General features: G+C 29.3%; 1 protein-coding gene across 1 annotated transcript in view; it reads left to right on the top strand.

Annotated features, from left to right (window-relative positions):
• The window catches only part of LOC100200234 (proton-coupled zinc antiporter SLC30A2), a 70,249-nt gene that overhangs the window by 2,312 nt on the left and 50,437 nt on the right, over positions 1 to 17,500 (top strand). The window contains exon 2 of the mRNA XM_065795970.1: positions 11,191 to 11,337. Coding sequence (XP_065652042.1) covers positions 11,191 to 11,337 — 147 coding nt within the window. The remainder of the gene's footprint in view (positions 1 to 11,190; positions 11,338 to 17,500) is intronic.

Raw genomic sequence — 17,500 nt, forward strand, 5'->3', positions numbered from 1 at the left:
TAGAATATGGTTGAAAAATGTGGTCATTGAGATTTAATGTGACATCAAGGTAATTTATAGCTTTTATGTTGCTCTTTTAAATATTTCAACACAATGTTTTTTGATTTTTTCCATTTGGGGACCACTCATATTTTTAAAAATTGCTAAACTGTCATTGCAGTATAATCCAAAATCATATTATAAAATTGTGCAATTTGAAACAAAAGATAAATTCCCACAAGTTTACAAACTTCAGCACCGTCAAATGCTCCCGTCGAAATATAATAACGACTTCCTTGCGTGATAAATCAATGATTTATGGTTAGGGTCAATATTTAAATGCTGCTCAGCAAAATGAATAGTGTAGCTAGGCAGGAATTTTATAAAAGCGTTTATCACTGATGCAATTAAACCATTTTGTGGTATCTTGTGTTTTTTTCCACTGACTGAGATGAAGTATGTTTACAAGTTCAGAGTTTATACTGAAAAGTATAAGTATACTTATTCTGCCAGTTTCATTTTTTGCAGAGTTTAATAAACTTTATTTGGATTGTTTGTAAAGTTTTCATTATGCTCTTTTAATTTTATAAAACATTTTGAAGGTGTATTAATTTCAATTTTATTGAAAACGCAGTGATTCTTTAATATCCGTTTACCTTCTTTATTTATTTGATTTTTTATTTTTGTATTCAATTTTTTGTATGTTAAGGTGATAGCATTTGTAAGTAAATGGGTATAATTTTCTTTAGATATATTATATAAATTGGATGTTTTATTGGGAAAAAGTATATGTAAGTTTATTATTGCGTATGGTAGATATGTCATCTTTTAACTTGCCTTGGAACTTATTGTATACTTTACGAAATTTAATGTTTTTTATCAGATCTATCAGATCGTTTTCAAATGGAGACATATCTGATACTTGTTTGGGATAATTTGATGTTTTTATACTGTAATTATTATAAAAGATATTTTCCTTACTTTTTTGATCTTTACGAATACAGAAGAAAGCTTTCCATCTCATTCTTTTAATTAATGCCTAATTTTTATCAAGTAATTGTATTTTGTAGTCTTTTATTGATGGAATTGGAATCTTGCTAGTATACTTCTAGTTGGCTTATTAGGCTCTCAACCAGAAGTATAATGGCAAAATAACAAATCCTTTTGATAGCTGAGTACTATCTATGCTTTGAGTCAAGTTCTTCAATCTAATTTAAAAATGAATAAAGTACCAAAAACTATAAAACACAAAAAACCATCATCATCACCAAGTTCTCTAAACCTATCATTCACTAATATTCGTGGTCTTCGAAGTAACTTTTCTTTTGTTAAGTCTTATCTCTTGCAAAGTTCACCAGACCTACTTGCTCTTTGTGAGACTAACTTGAGTTCAGCTGTCTCATCTTGTGATCTTAGTGTTGATGGTTATCTTCCTCTAATTCGTAAAGACTCCAATAGTCACATGCTTGACCTGGGCATTTACATTCGTAAGAATTCACCCATTTGTCATTAAACTAGGTTTGAACCCACAGGCTATTCTTTTATGTGCTTTCGTTTAGCACCACTTCACTCTATTGCCTTTCTCTTTGTTCTATATCGCTCTCCTTCATCTCAAGACTGCACACTTTTTGACGTTATTTCTGATCATATTGACCAAGCCCTCTCTCTTTATCCATCAGCTAATATAGTTGTTGTCGGTGACTTTAATGCTCACCACTCTGAATGGCTTGGCTCTAGTGTCAGTGATTCGGCAGGCATTAAAGCCCACAACTTTTGTCTTTCTCAATCCCTAACTCAAATAGTCAACTTTCCAACTCGCTTTCCAGACAACCCAAATCATTTACCTTCTTTACTCGACTTATGTCTTGTTTCTGATCCTAGTCAGTGTTCAGTTTCTCCACATTCACCCTTAGGTGCTTCTGATCACAGTTTGATCTCTTTAAAACTATTATCTCATTCTTCTTCATCACCTGAATCCCCCTATTATCGAACCTCTTACAACTACAGCAAAGCTGACTGGGATTCTTTCCATGATTTTCTTCATGATGGCCCTTGGGTAGAAATCTTTCGTCTTCCTGTCAACAAATATGCTTCTTACATAACTTCGTGGATTTAGGCTGGCATGGAATCTTTTATTCCCTCTCGACGATTCCAGGTCAAGCCTCACTCTCCTCCATGGTTTTCTTCACACTGTGCTGCTGCGATTGCCAATCGAAACCGTTACTTCCATATTTATCAGCAAAACAATTCTCCAGAAAACAGGCGTGTTTATTACTGCTAGAAATAATTGTTAAAAGGTCTAACGCCAAAACCCGCTATTCTCAGGTCATGAAATCTCGTATCTCATCTCAAAAATTAGGTCTCGTGACTTCTGGAGAATCTTTAATAATATCAATAATAAGGGCAAATCTATAATTCCACCTCTCTTGAATGGTTCAGACTTTGTCACCTCACCTAAAGACAAAGCTGAATTGTTTGCTAAAAATTTGCTTTTCATCAATATCATCTCTTGATTCCACTAGCTGCTTTCTACCTGATATTGCCAACAAACAGGTTGATCCATTGCTTGACATTCATATCACTCCAGCATCTGTATCTAAAGTGATTTCCTGCCTAGACTCTTTTACAGCTTGTGGCCCGGACAACATACCTGTTATTGTCTTGCAGAAGTGTTCTCCGGAGCTGTCGTCTATACTCTCAAAACTATTCAACAAGTGCTTATCAGAGTCTTGCTTTCCAGCCTGCTGGAAAGCGGCATCTGTTATCCCTATCTTCAAAAATTCTGGAGAGCGATCTGATTCGTCTAACTTCCGTCCCATAAGTCTTCTTCCTATCATAAGCAAGATTTTTGAATCTTTAATTAACAAACACTTAATTTCTCATCTTGAACCTAATCACTTACTTTCTGACCATCAATATGGATTTCTATCTTCTCGTTCTACAGCTGATTTGTTAACAGTAATAACTGACAGGTTTTATCATGCATTAGATAAAGGTGGAGAGGTTAAGGCCATCGCTCTCGACATTTCAAAAGCTTTTGATAAAGTTTGGCATGTTGGTCTTCTCCATAAGCTTTCTTCTTATGGTGTATCCAGCAACATCTTTAAGATCATTGAATCCTTCCTTTCCAATCGTAGCATAAAAGTTGTCCTCGATGGACAACACTCTTCTTCTTATTCTGTAACTTCAGGGGTTCCTCAAGGTTTTAGCCCAATACTCTTTTTAATTGACATTAACGATCTTCCAGATATTCACATCTAAGGTGGCATTGTTTGCTGATGACACTACCATTTATTCTTGTCGTGATAAAAAACCAACAACCTCTGATTGCTTGGAGGGGGCATTTGAGCTTGAAAAGGATCTTACTTCTGCTACAGCATGGGGCTCTCAGTGGCTGGTGAACTTTAGTTCATATAAAACTCAATTTTTTTCAGCCAATCGTTATCGCAATAATTTAGATCTTCCTATATTTATGAACTCTTCATCTTCTAGGATTAACTCTTACTTCCAATCTTTCTTGGAAACCATACTACAAATACTATAATGGGCACTGCTCTAAAGAGCTAGTGTCTCTTGTGCCATCTACTATAATTCATTCTCGTGTTACTCGTCATTCAATTAAGTGTCATTCTTTTTCTGTGACTGTTCCTAAGTGCTCCAAAAACGCTTATTCGTCTAGTTTTTTTCCTTGAACATCAGCTCTTTGGAATTCGCTTCCTTCATCTTGCTTTCCTGACTCATATAATTTGCAATCTTTTAAGTCGTCTGTCAATCGTTATCTTGCTCTACAATCTTCATCTTTTCTCTTTCAGTAACTTCCAACTTTAATTAGTGGCTGCTTGCAGCCTTTGTTGGAAGCGAAGATGTTTAAAAAAAAAAAAAAAAAAGCTTATTTTCTAATGTTTATCTATGTTATAAACACAACTTGTATTGGGACTTGGGGATCCTTTTAAATAAAATCAATGCATTTTTGAATGAAAATGGAAATAACTAACATTCAAATTACCAGCTAATGTTAAATAATAGTTTAAAATAATTCTCGGGCCCACAGATTTCTATTCAATTTAAAAAGGAAGTCTGATACCATCCAAGTTAGAGTTGCAAAAAAATGTGTTTTTTTCTTTTTGCATTTTTTTTTTGTTGTTGTTGGTGTTTTTGACTTTTTAAACAAGTTTTTTATTTTTCTTGATAAAATATTTGGAAGAAAAATTTGGAATTTTGTTTTATTTGTCGATTTATAGTATATGACCATTATAACCACAAAAACAATATATAAACACCGATTTAAAATTAATGTTTTAATACAAAACTTAAATTAGCTATTTATAAAGTATATTTATAAAGTGATTTAATATTAAGTTAATTATAAATCTAGGTATATTGTATGAGAATGTTTAGTTGTCATGTTGTACTTCCTAAATATTGTTGTACTTCCTAAATATTACACTCATTATATACAGAAACTACTTGTCCTATGACAAAATAACCATTTTTATAATTCAAATATACTAAAATACAATATCATGCTTATTTAATATCAGACTTCAAATGTTCAAAGAAATAGACAATCCTAATATTTATTAAGTAATAAATTGCGGTATATGAATATAAATATGCGGTAGTGGTGTAGTGGTAGAGTGCTCGCTTCTTAAGCGAAAGGTTCCGAGTTCGATCCCCACCACGTCCCTGTTAGTACCGTGCTCAACGTGTTTCTCAGCGCAGCGGCCTTGTTCGTCAAGGTTCGTGTTTTGGAGTTATAGAGTTGAGAGAAGGTTATAACCACAATTAAGTAGCCTCCTCATCTGTAGTGGCCTTCTGGGCCTTGGGGAGGTGAATTAACAGAAAGAAAAAAATAATAATAAATAAATTGGTCTTACATTGTTTGTTATATATGTTAAATTATATTGCCAATAAGCCATTATAAAAAAAGCTCTAACTGTATTTAATTTACATGAAATTCTAATATTTTTGAATAATCACTGTTTTATTAGTTTTTAAATGGTTATTAATTAAGTTGACAAAAGTGCTAAGTAGTGTAGCACTGTGTGGTGTAGTGTATACACAATTAAAAAAAAAAGTATTAATATTTAAGTAAAAAAATAAATAATTTAGTAATTTTAATATGTATTTAAACTATAAAAGATATTCTAAATGGATGTACTATCTGATTCTGAGTCTTCTGCCTTAGACTACCTTCTTCTAATGATTCATAAACAAAGTCAGTCACTTTCTATATTAACTGCTTTAGACTCTGACATTGAAGTGCTAGGAACTTTATTTACACTAGAGTTATTAATTTGAGGAGTAGTTATGCTTGTACCATTTTCATAACTAGTGTTTTCAATATTTTCAAGTTTTAAATTTTGTGAAATGATAACTAATTTTCCAGCTCTTTCAGTTGTTAAGTGATTTCTTTTCACACAATGAATGTTAGAATAAGTGTTAAAACTTTTCTCACATGATGCACTTGAAGCTGTTAGCCTAAAGAATTCTAGATGGAACTTTTGATAGTTCGGTAAAGGAACATAACCACTAATTTATGGGTTGAGGTATTCCAACTGCAGTCCAAATAAAGGGTTTTAAAAATATGCCACCCTTTGATTGGTAATTAGCCAAGTCAAACATCATAATTTCTTTGTTTACTTCAGGCATACTTGCAGCATTGTTGTGTATTGTCTCACATGCATCAATCTATAAAAAGATTTTTCTTTCAATAGTTTTACAATTTTCACTTCTTTGAAGACCACATTTATAAAAACTTAACGGTTAGCCCATTCTCAAAAAAGGAAGAAGCCAAAAAAATCTTCAAGAAAAGGAAAGAGTTTTGTTTAACAGAATTTCACTTGGCTGCCAATATACTAGATCCCAAATTTCAAGATTTTTCAAAAATTGAATTTGGAGTCGATTACCAACTAAAAATTCAAGAAGTAATCAGGCTGAACCAAATATATGCAGTATTATGAAAAATAATGTTAAATTTAAAATAAAAATGTTGCAAAATGTTATACATGTGGCACTCCAAGTCACAAATCTACAGATTGTTATAAAAACAAAGGAAGAAAATGGTGTAAATTGTGTAAATCAAGCACTCACAATGACAAATCTTGTCGTAAACAGCAACAGGAAAAAGATAAACCTTAAAAGGTACAAAAACTAACAATGTGGCCCAAAAATGAGGAACAATTTCAGTAGAATGAGGATGGAAATGTAGTTCAAGTTAAACTAGAAAATACTTTATTTATACCTAGTTACCCCAGTTGTATATTTTCTGCTCAAGCTGCTGGACAAAAAGGTGCAATTGTTAACTTTAAAGGTAATAAAGGAGAGTTGATTGCTAAAAATGGGACAATATTTCCGATATACCACAAAAGTAGATTATATTATCTACTCAAAACTTTAACAAATATAGTTTGAAAAGAAACCATTGATACATGGCATAAAATTCTAGTGATGAGATTTACCCATTTGGGCATGTTAGTTGAATTAGATGCGATAATGGAGGTGAATATATTTCAAGGGGATTTCAAGAACTTCTAAGAAAGTACTGTATTAAGCATGAGCATACCTCACCATATTCTCCCCATCAAAATGGTAATGCCAAACAAAACTGGCGAACTTTGTTTGATGTTGCCAGGTGCATGCTTATTGAATCAAAGTTACCAAAATTTTTATGGACGTATGCCATAAAGACTGCAACTTATGTTGGAAATCATTGTTATAGTAGTAGACTTGAAAACACTCCATATGGAACTATCACAAAGACTAAGCCAAACCTTTCCAAATTACATATCTTCGGAACAATATGCTATCCTTATGAAAATGATAGTAAAAAGTTGGATCAACATAGTAAAATTGGATACTATATTGGATATGATAGAGAAAGCACTTCATATTTTGTATACTGCCCTGAAACATATTCTGTTCTAAAGCATAGATTAGTAAAGTTTACTGAAAATTTTAGACTTATAACACCTAATGATATTGATGAAGATGAAATCGAAAACTCATACCAAAAATATTAGCATCAACCTACCAAGCTACAAACTACTAAAAACTGTTGGAACCCAGAGTGAACTAGAAGACCACCAAAATATTTAAATGATTACATTATTGACAATTCTGAAAACAATGATTACATAAAATATATTGACTACTGCTATTATGTAAAAGTATCCACTTCTTTCAGTGATGCCATTCAAAGCGAAGAAGCCTGTAAGTGGAGGAAAGCGATAGATGAAGAAATAAATCATTAAATGAAAATCTTATGTACACTCTTATCTATTAAAAGATTGTTTTATTGAAATGAGTTTTACTCAATCTGAATCCGACCCATGTATATATATATAAAATGAAAATGATTCTAAAGTTATTATTTTAATTTAGGTTGATGATATTATTATAGCCACCAGTTCCACTAAAGCCATGAATTATTTTAAAGAAAGACTTAACCAAAAATTTGAAATGAAAGATTTAGGAAAAATATCAAGTTTTCTTGGAATAACTTTTGTTCAAAGTTTGACAAAATAATTACGAACCAAAAGGTTCATCTCACTAATGTATTACAATGATATGGAATGGGAGATTGTAATCCTAGAATAACACCATATGAAATGAACCTAAAATCATATGATGAAGAACGAAATTAATTCGGACAAACTTTGTTGTGAAATGGTAGGAAGTTTAGTATATGCAATCATATGTACTTGCCCTGACCTTAGTTTTATAGTCACAAAATTTGTTGAAACCAAATAACAGAGATTGGACAATGCTTAAACATGTTTTTCAATATATAAAAGGTACTCTGGACTATTAACTTAACTTTTAGAAGAATGCAACAAAGTATTAGTTTAAATGGATTTTATGATAATGATTAAGGAGCATACTGCGGTGATCGAAGTAGTATTACTGGTTATTGTTTTAATCTTTACCAGAGTGGACCAATCATAGGATGGAAATCTAAGAAACAAGCCTCTGTTGCTCTTTCAACATGTGAAGCTGAGTATATGGCAATATCTGCCACATGTCAAGAGGTAGCATACCTTACCCAATCCCTGAAGGATTTATTTGTAGAAATTACTGAACCAGTGAATGTCAAAAGCGATAATCAAGGTTCAATTGATTTTTTTTTTAATTTTTTTTTTGTTATTTCACCTCCCCAAGGCCCAGAAGGCCACTACAGATAAGGAGGCTACTTAATTGTGGTTATAACCCTCTCTCAACTCTATAACTCCGAAACACGAACCTTGACGAACAAGGCCGCTGCGCGGATTTATAGAAGAATCCAGTGAAACATTCACGTTTAAAACACATCAATATATGATACCATTTTATAAGAGAGTATCTTTTATGACTACTTAGCAGTTACATAATTCAATTTTAGTTGTAATGTACGGTAGACTTGTACATTAATATTTGTACGGTATATTTATACTTTTAATTGTATTACCTAGTTCGTACTGGTAGTTTCAAAGAAATGCATGTTACCAGCTGACTTTTTTTGTATATCTCTAAACGCTGCAACAGATAAATGAGATTTTTTAAAATCTCTTTAACAATATCAGTTACTTGTGACATCAAAACACTTAAAGTTGTCAATTTAAAAAAATCTGTCAACAGCAAATTTAAACTATGTGAAATGCATCCATAGCAATGAAGATGAAGATGGGGATAACAATCTTTTAGACGAGTCCATGCATTTTTCATATTTGCATCATTGTCAGTCACAATGCCCAAAATTTTGTTAGGATTTATTTTTTCTAAAACTTCCTTTATTTCACTTGTCATATATGCACCAGAACGGCTTAATGTTCCTACAAAACAGTTTAGGATATATTATTTGGTATTATTTAAAAAGAAGTTGATGCATTTTTAGAAGGGTCAAAATCAAAAGATTCTTTGAGGGTGAAAATTGAACCAAAAAAAAAGCAAAATATCATAATATAGTGGAAAATATAAAGCAATTCAAAACTTACTATTTAGTTAGGGATTTTTTTGGTCGATTAACAAAGCTTGTCCGTTTGTTAATGGGCATAAAAGAGGAGACATTGTAGTTTATATAAAAACATTTGTCAAATATTTTGCCAACAAGATAAAAAACTATTGATCGGAATCAAAACAGTTAATTAGTAATTTAGAAACACCTTTAATTGGTGTTTCTAAAGGCTTGTTTTTGTTATGCAAAGAGTTGGAAATAATTGACTTACACATGAAAACCTGAGACATTCTTCTTGCTGACTTAAGAATAAAAGCATCGTCTTATTTAGCTTTTATGAAAAGATCAAAGTTAAATGAGTTAGTTCAAGAGCACAATCAAAAGTATAAGATGGATGTAAAAATAATCCAGTTCCTAAGTTTCATTGTGAGCTCAACCCAATAGAAATGTACTGGGCTCAACTGAAAAATTATTTAAGAAAAATCAATGATCAAAGTAATAATGGAATGTTAATGGAACAAAGACTGCTTGAGTCAAAAGAAAATTACGAAAAAAGTGATGTCAATGATAAACTTTGGGGTTGTTTTTTTAAAATCATAATTGACTATAAAGCAGATATAAGTTATAAATATATCATAAAAAAATATTTTAAATGTGAAGATGAAATAAAATCTCATAGGAAAACTGGTTAAAATTTAAAGTTAATCTAATTAATTGAAATCGAAGTTAATGCTATAATTTTATTCAACATTTTCTGAACCAATTTTTAGTAATTGAATTAAAGTTTGTTAACTTTTTTTTAAACTTATTTCCAAAAACTTTATGAAAACAATATTTTTTAAATTATTTAAAACTCTATGAAAACTAATATTTTTTAAATTATTAAAAAAGCTAAAATAACAAGTTTTGTAATTTAATTTCGGCAACAACAGTCCATTGTCCAAGAAATGTCCATTCCAATCAGGGTCAATACCCAAAAACCCAAGACCAAAAACACCAAAAACCCAACTTAATGGTTTTTAGTCTTAAATTTTTTATTTTTTACTTTTTTATTTATAAATCAATTTCCATTAACACACAAAATTTAATGCTGCTCAACAATTGTTCTTATAACAACAAAATATGAAGTTTAGTAAGTCATCATCAAATGAGAATTTTATTTTACTTTAACCAATAATATTCAAACTTAAATATTTAAAACAAAGTTATCTAATAACTTAGTGTTCAGCAATTGTGCTTCTTAAATGTCTGTAAATTTGTACAAGCATTTCAGCTTTTTCTCTTCCTAAACGATTCCTAATCTTGCAATCATGCCAAATCGTGAAAAGTGCTAACTGCTGTAAAAATCTTGCAAAATACTAATGATATAATACTAATACTAATGGTGTTTTATAGTTTTTTGGCCTTAAAATAAAAGCTATAATATTTTATTAAAAGATTGCTTCATATCTTTTTTTCTAGAAACATTATCCTCATTTTTACCTTACCATTACCTATTTTAGTTATTTTTGGAAATTCCTATCGGTCCCTGATAGCCACGAGGTAAAATATATACAATAATTACTTTGCCTTTTATTTCTTAAAAAACGTATAAAAATTAAATTGAAAAATTTTGGGAAGGTTTTTATGTTAAAGAAAACTAAAATAAATTTTAAAATAATTTAAATTTTTTTTAATTATTTATTTAAGTTTACATGTTTTTGGCCATAAAATGAGAAATAATTTATTTTTGTAAAAACTGCTTCATAACTTTTTTGCTAGTATCATTGCAGTGATTTTAAACTTATTTTGAAATTCTTCATAAAGATCTAGTGGTCCCGAATAGACACAAGGTGAGCCACTACCCCAAAATTACTTTTTCTTATAAATATTTAAAAAATGCATGGTATTTTTTTTTCTCCTAAAGAAATAATAGAAAACAAAATAAAAACAAAAAAATTTTAATAAGTGATAAAGAGAACAAAATAAAAAAAAAATTTTTTTAATAAGTTGTAAAGGGAACCCATAAAAAATCTTTTTTTCTAAATCGAACCACATGTCAGATTTTTTTATTACCAACAGATTGGGAATGGCAAAATTTTAATTAACTAGAAAAACAAAAAACTATCAATTCCGCTGAATATGTGAATTTATGATGCTGTGCACACTAAGAACCCTTAAATTATTGTTGTTTATATTTAAAACAGACATCAAGTCACCTTTGTTCAAATACTTGTTGATTTTTTAAATAACTTTTAAACACTAATATATAAAGAATGTAAAATACAAAATATTTTTAGGGGGATATTTTTCAAACAGCTTGGCAATTATGACTGATGCTGCTCATTTGCTATCAGATTTTGGCAGTTTTATGATTAGTTTATTTGCATTGTGGCTAGGCACTAAAAAACCTTCTAAAAAGTTATCTTTTGGTTGGCATAGGGCAGGTAAGAAATCTTGGTAATACTTTCAATGTTTAACTTGGTTTAGCTAATTAAAAAGAAAAGTTTATTTATTTAGTTTAGATATAGTTAAAATTATATATTATAAAAAAAACATTGAGTAAAAAATATTATAAAATAAGAATAACTTTGCATTAAAATTTTTTATTTGCATTAAAAAAGTAAGTACTTAAATAGAGATGTTTCCAATAAAAAAAATTATTTCTCAAATAAAAATGGTGTTTCCAACAACAACAAAAATTTTACAAACTATAAATAAATAAATTCAATCTTTAGTTAAAAAAAAATTATTTTATAGATTAACTATTTATTTAAAATATTTTCAATTAATATATTCTAAATTATTAATAATTTTCAAGTTTAAGAAAATTTATTTAACAAGTATAAAAAAATTTATTTAACAATTTAATTAAAAAATTTTTTTTATCAAAAAAAAAATTATTTCACATTAAGAGTCGAAAAAAAAATAAATCTAAACTTTTTACAGTATTTGTGTTAATAAGTATTTGTGTTAATAAGTCCCTGTGTAATAAGAGGTAATCCACTGTTATTCAGGGTGGTAGCCCTCTAATCAAGAGAGTAGACAATATCAGTTAAGGAATGAATTTAGATTTTCTTAAACAGGATAATTGGCCAAAATTGGGTGCCGGTTCACACTCTCAAACAACTAAAGACATTTATAATTGGTGTAGCCAGCTTTCTAACGCTTTTTTGGAACTCTTTGAACGCGTGATAAAACTAGAAACAACAAAAACTGAAAATGACAAAAACATTAAAAATCTGAAGACAGAAATAAATTAGACGGACAAAAAGGCGGTGGCGTTTGTTTATATATAGACAACTCATTAGACTCCTATGAACTAAATGATGCTGTTCTAAATCCCTGTAAACTAGAACAAGTGTGGGCAGTTGTTTATTTTGATAATGACAAGTATTTACTTGGATGTATCAACAGGTCAAATGATTTTTTGGATATAGCAGAGTTTAATGTGGTTTTTGGCCTGGCACGCAAATATATAGACAAAAATAAGTTCAAAGACTTACTTATCAGGGGCGACTTCAATTTCCCATCAATCAACTAGTCAAATGGCTGTGTTGATGCAATTTCAAATGAGAATGGAATTGAATATAAATTTACAGATATTTTAAATGATAATTTTCTTTATCAGCATATTAACATACCAACTTTCCAGCTGTCAGATGAACAACTTGGAAGTACCTTAGATTTAATCTTTACAACTCAGTCAATGAGTGTTAATGAAATAGATTCAAAATTTGTTCTGGGAAATATAACCAGAGGCCATCTAATAATATGTTTCAGTTTCATCTTGTCTGATAAAGCAATCCGTGACAATAAAAGTAAGCAAAGATTTATGTTTGCTAATTCCAATTTTGAACTAATATCTGATCTAATTTCAAATGTTGACTGGATACAATGCTTCAGTAACAAAAACGTACAAGAAATGTTTGATGAACTGATTTTTTATACTGAGGTGGCATGTAATCATTTCACTCCAATTAAAAAGGCATTAAACTCTTTAAAAATTTGACCAGCCTGGGTTAATGCTAGGTTAAAGTTTCTTATTAGAAGCAAACAAAATTTAAGATATAAAAACTGCTCTTGTAAATGGAAAGACCCTGTTTTGAAATCTAAATACAAAATGATTTGCAAAAATGTAGCAGATGAGATTAAAAAAGTAAGACAAAGCTTTGAGTTTAATCTGGTAAAAAGAGCCATCAAGAATCCAAAGCTTCTCTACAGCTACATGAACAATCAACAAGCAGTCAAAGATACTATAAAAGCATTAAAGTGAGAAAATGGTATAACCACTCAAAATTCAAAAGATATTGCTGATATCTTAAACAAAAATTTTCAAGCTGCATTTGTGAAAGAAGATGATGGTCCACTGCCTTCTTTTGATTTAAGAACTACTGAAACATTCATTATGACAAATGAAGATTTTACATATGAAGATGTCTATCTAAAATTAAAAAATTTAAAAGATAACAAATCAAGTGGTGTTGATAATTTACATACAGCTATTTTAAAGAATTGTGCATCAGCCTTTGCTATTCCAATTACGTATATTTTTAAAGAATCGTTTAAAACCAGCAAATTGCCAGTGCAATTTAGATCAGCAAATATCACTCCTCTATACAAAAAAGGCGAAAAAACCTTAGCAGGAAACTACCGACCGGTATCACTCACCTCAAGTGCATGCAAAATAATGGAAGATATAATCAGATGTAAACTTGTAACTTTTCTATATATGTTTAATGTAATAGTCAAGAAACAGCACGGTGGTTTTGTTAAAAGTAAATAAGACTCAAAGAATCTACTTAAAGCACTTCAATTTATTTCAAACACCTTAGAGAACAATAAATCTGTTAATTTTGTTTTTTTGGATTTTTAAAGGGCATTTGACACAGTGCCACATAAAAGATTGTTGCTTAAACTAACAGATTATAAAATATCTGGTCTGACAATACAATGGATTGAAGCATTTTTAAAAGAAAGAAAACAAAGAGTTGTGATAGGCAAAAATGTATCCTTTTGGGCAGAAATTACCAGTGGTAATTTCTGCCCAAGAGGATACATTTTTGCCTATAAGAGTGGTCCAATTACTGACACAAGGGTCAGTAATTGGACCACTCTTGTTTGTACTATTTATAAACAACTTGTCTGAAACTCTAAAAAGTCTAACCAAGCTGTATGCAGATGACACCAAAATTTTGAATGAAATGCTTTTGAGTGCATCAACTCTTTCTTTGCAATCAGATCTTGATTTATCTTTTAAGTGGACTCAAGACTGGCTTGTGAAATTTAATATTTCAAAGTGTATGGTCATGCGCTTTGGCCGGAATAACAAAAAATCACCCCTTTGTATCAATGAACAAAAGTTAAACATAACAGAATCTGAAAGTGATCTTGGAGTAATCTTCTCAAGCAATCTGAAATAGAAAAATCATGTTATAAAATGCGTAGGCAAAGCCAACCAAATGTTGGGTCGGATTTGAAAATGCTTCATTTGCTTAGATATTAGACTACTGAGAATACTTTGTTTCTTTTGTGCGACCACTGTTAGAGTTTGCAGTACAAGTTTGGTCACCTATTCGAAAGGGAGAAATTGAGTTATTAGAAAGAGTCCAACATCTTGCAACTCGATTAATATCATCGCTCAAAAAAATCAACTATGACCATCGTCTAAAAGCTCTCCACTTGACTACCTTGACAAAAAAGAGGCAACGAGGAGATATGATTCAACTTTAAATTCTTCAACAATTTTAACGATTTGGAAACAATTAAAAAAAAATTAGTATTCAACAAACTCAAATGAGAGGTCACAGCTTTAAATATGTCAAAGAAATCACTAAGCAAGCTTGTCGTAAAAACTTTTTTAATAGATCGGCTAATTTGTGGAATAGCTTGCCAAGCGAGTTGGTTAAAGCACAATCAGTTAACAGTTTTAAAGCAGGTCTTGATTGCTGGATGAGCAGCAATCAAACAAATCGGCTGTCATAGTGTGTTAATACCACACTCACTGGCTCACACCAGTTACAGCAATTACTAATACTAATACTTAAGAGTGAAAGTATTTTTACAACAATTAATTATGCTTTTAATTAAAAAAAAACAAACTTTTTTTTTAATAAATGCTGCTTAAACTATATCATAAAACAATTTAAATAATACAATTGGTAGGAGTTTTGGCATTATGGCTTAACCCTTAGGTAAAATCGTCATTTTTAAGGGTTAAGGGATGGCACCGCGTATAACGCGGTTTCCCACTTGGTTTAAAATTCCCAAAGGTTCTTAAGATCATGGTAAAAAAAAAAATTAAATCAGTTTCAGATTTAAAGTGTTGCGCTAGACGAGTAAAAAACGCAATTAGTACGCACAACAAGGAAATGAATTAAGTTAACGAATTAAGAATTAAGATCAATTTTTTAATGGGAAAAAACGTGTCGTCATTAACAAGCAAGATCATTCATTCAAAAGTTGAAAAAAAATTATTTTTAATTTTTAATTGACGTCAGTTATTCTCAAGTTAAAATTGTCCAAAAAATTGTTTAATAAATTATTTCATTAATTTATTTTTGTTATTCAAAAAATCTTTATTTACATTCTTGCTGTTTATCTTAAGTTAGGAAAGTTACAAATGAAATTTGCATATTAATAAATATTATAATTTAAAATAAGTTAATAACGTTTTTATATTAAAAGATTTATTAATAATTTCGGTAAAATAAGTTAGCTGGTAAAGTAAACCGAAAACATGCAATGAAACGTATTATATATTTTATATTTGCGTAAAATATAAACAAAGATAATTAAATAATATTATAATATTATTAATTATTAACAATAATTACAAAAATTCTTTTTTTTTTTTAATTTACAAATACAAAATTTACGTAGATATTTAATGTATATCTGTAAATTGAAAAAAAAAAAAAAAAATTAGTTTTTGTATTTAAATATATTTTTTTACTTAAATACCTAATTTACTAGATATTTAAATATGCCGATTAAATTTAGTTGATGCCCTCATTTTAAGATACTATAGCGTGTGTATGATATTTTGTTGACTACGACATTTTTCCGTTAAATGATCAGGTCTGTGATTCATGAAAAGACGAAAAAAATAAAATGATAAATTTTGCGTTATCATAAAATATAAATGTTTGAAGCGAAAAAATCCAGACCGTAGATTCTTTTTTTTTTTGTAAATCTTTTTAAAATCCCAATCGCTTGTCCAAATTCGAATAAGATTTTAAATAAACACGATTTTTAGGTAAAATGAACATCATAGATAAAAAATTTGATCTGTTCCGATCGTTTATTGGCGCTTGTTCTTGATTGCAAGTTCTTTTTGTATTTTTTGTAAAAATTGATAGAAATATTGTATTTTGACAACTATATAAAGCAATATAGGTCAGAAACGATTAGAACTAGGATCTATAGAAAATTAAGGCACTTATTCAAAAGATTTTTAATTAAATTTAGTTAACGCCGATGAGAGAAAGTGATCTAAAGACTCCGAAATGGTATTCTTTAAATTCATTATTATGGGTAGTAAAAAGGATTAGAAAATTATATAAAAAAAAGAAAAGTTTCTTCAAATATTAAAAAAACCTGAAGCGAAAAAAAATATAACATCTAAAGCTTTTGTTTGGGCATAATACGCTTATAAAATCATGCTAATTTCAAATAAATAAGTGCGAATAATTTGTAAATCGCCTTAACTACACCAAGTATTTAAATTAAAGTAGCATTATATTTGACGGAAATTGGCGAGCCAACCAAGTTTTTCAATTAAAAGTTATTAAAATTTTGGAAACTTTTATTTAACTTTCATTTAAAAGCTATCGATTTAAATAAGTTTTTTAACTTTTGAATGCATCTATGATAAAAATTGTAATATAAAATATGCTGAACAATAATACGATTACTTATGTAAGAAAGTTAAGCAAATTTTTTTAAGTATTTTAAAATTTTTAGTTTTAAAATGCTAAAGTATTTAAAAACTGAAACATTCAAAATCTTTCCATATAATTAGGGTTGCCAATGTCTGGATTTTTCGAAAATTAAAATTTTACGGATTTTAAAAACCTGTAATAATTTTTTTTTAATGTTTTCCTTCGTAAAAGCCGTAAAATCCTGGCATTCCTACGTATAACGTATAGTGTTTTTCATCGACTGTTGTTAATTAAAAAGTTGCTTTAGCAAGTTAAAAAGTTTTCAAGTTGATCTTGGAAATCGTCAAAAATGTTTTGTTAAAAATTAAATACTATTTAGCATTTTTTTTACATTTATAATTTAAAAATGAAAATAAAAATAACAGAAGACAATATATGTAACTAATCGTTTAAACCTTTTACAACTGTATTTAAAAGCGATGTAAGCAATTAAAATAGATCAAAGTTTCAATGAATAAATTTATTAATTCATTCATTAAAAATTGCAAACAATTGTCTTTTGTTCTTGTTTTCTCCCTACAATATTAAACAAAGGAGATAAGCGATTTAAAAATGAAAACTGATTGAAAAATGAAAAGATTGCTCAAAATGAAACAAGTTGAATAATTAGAATTAAACATTTATAAAATATAAAAATATTCCTGAAAAATAAAATAGAAAAATATTC

This window comes from Hydra vulgaris, chromosome 04, assembly GCF_038396675.1.
Source record: "Hydra vulgaris chromosome 04, alternate assembly HydraT2T_AEP".
Classification (NCBI taxonomy): domain Eukaryota; kingdom Metazoa; phylum Cnidaria; class Hydrozoa; order Anthoathecata; family Hydridae; genus Hydra; species Hydra vulgaris.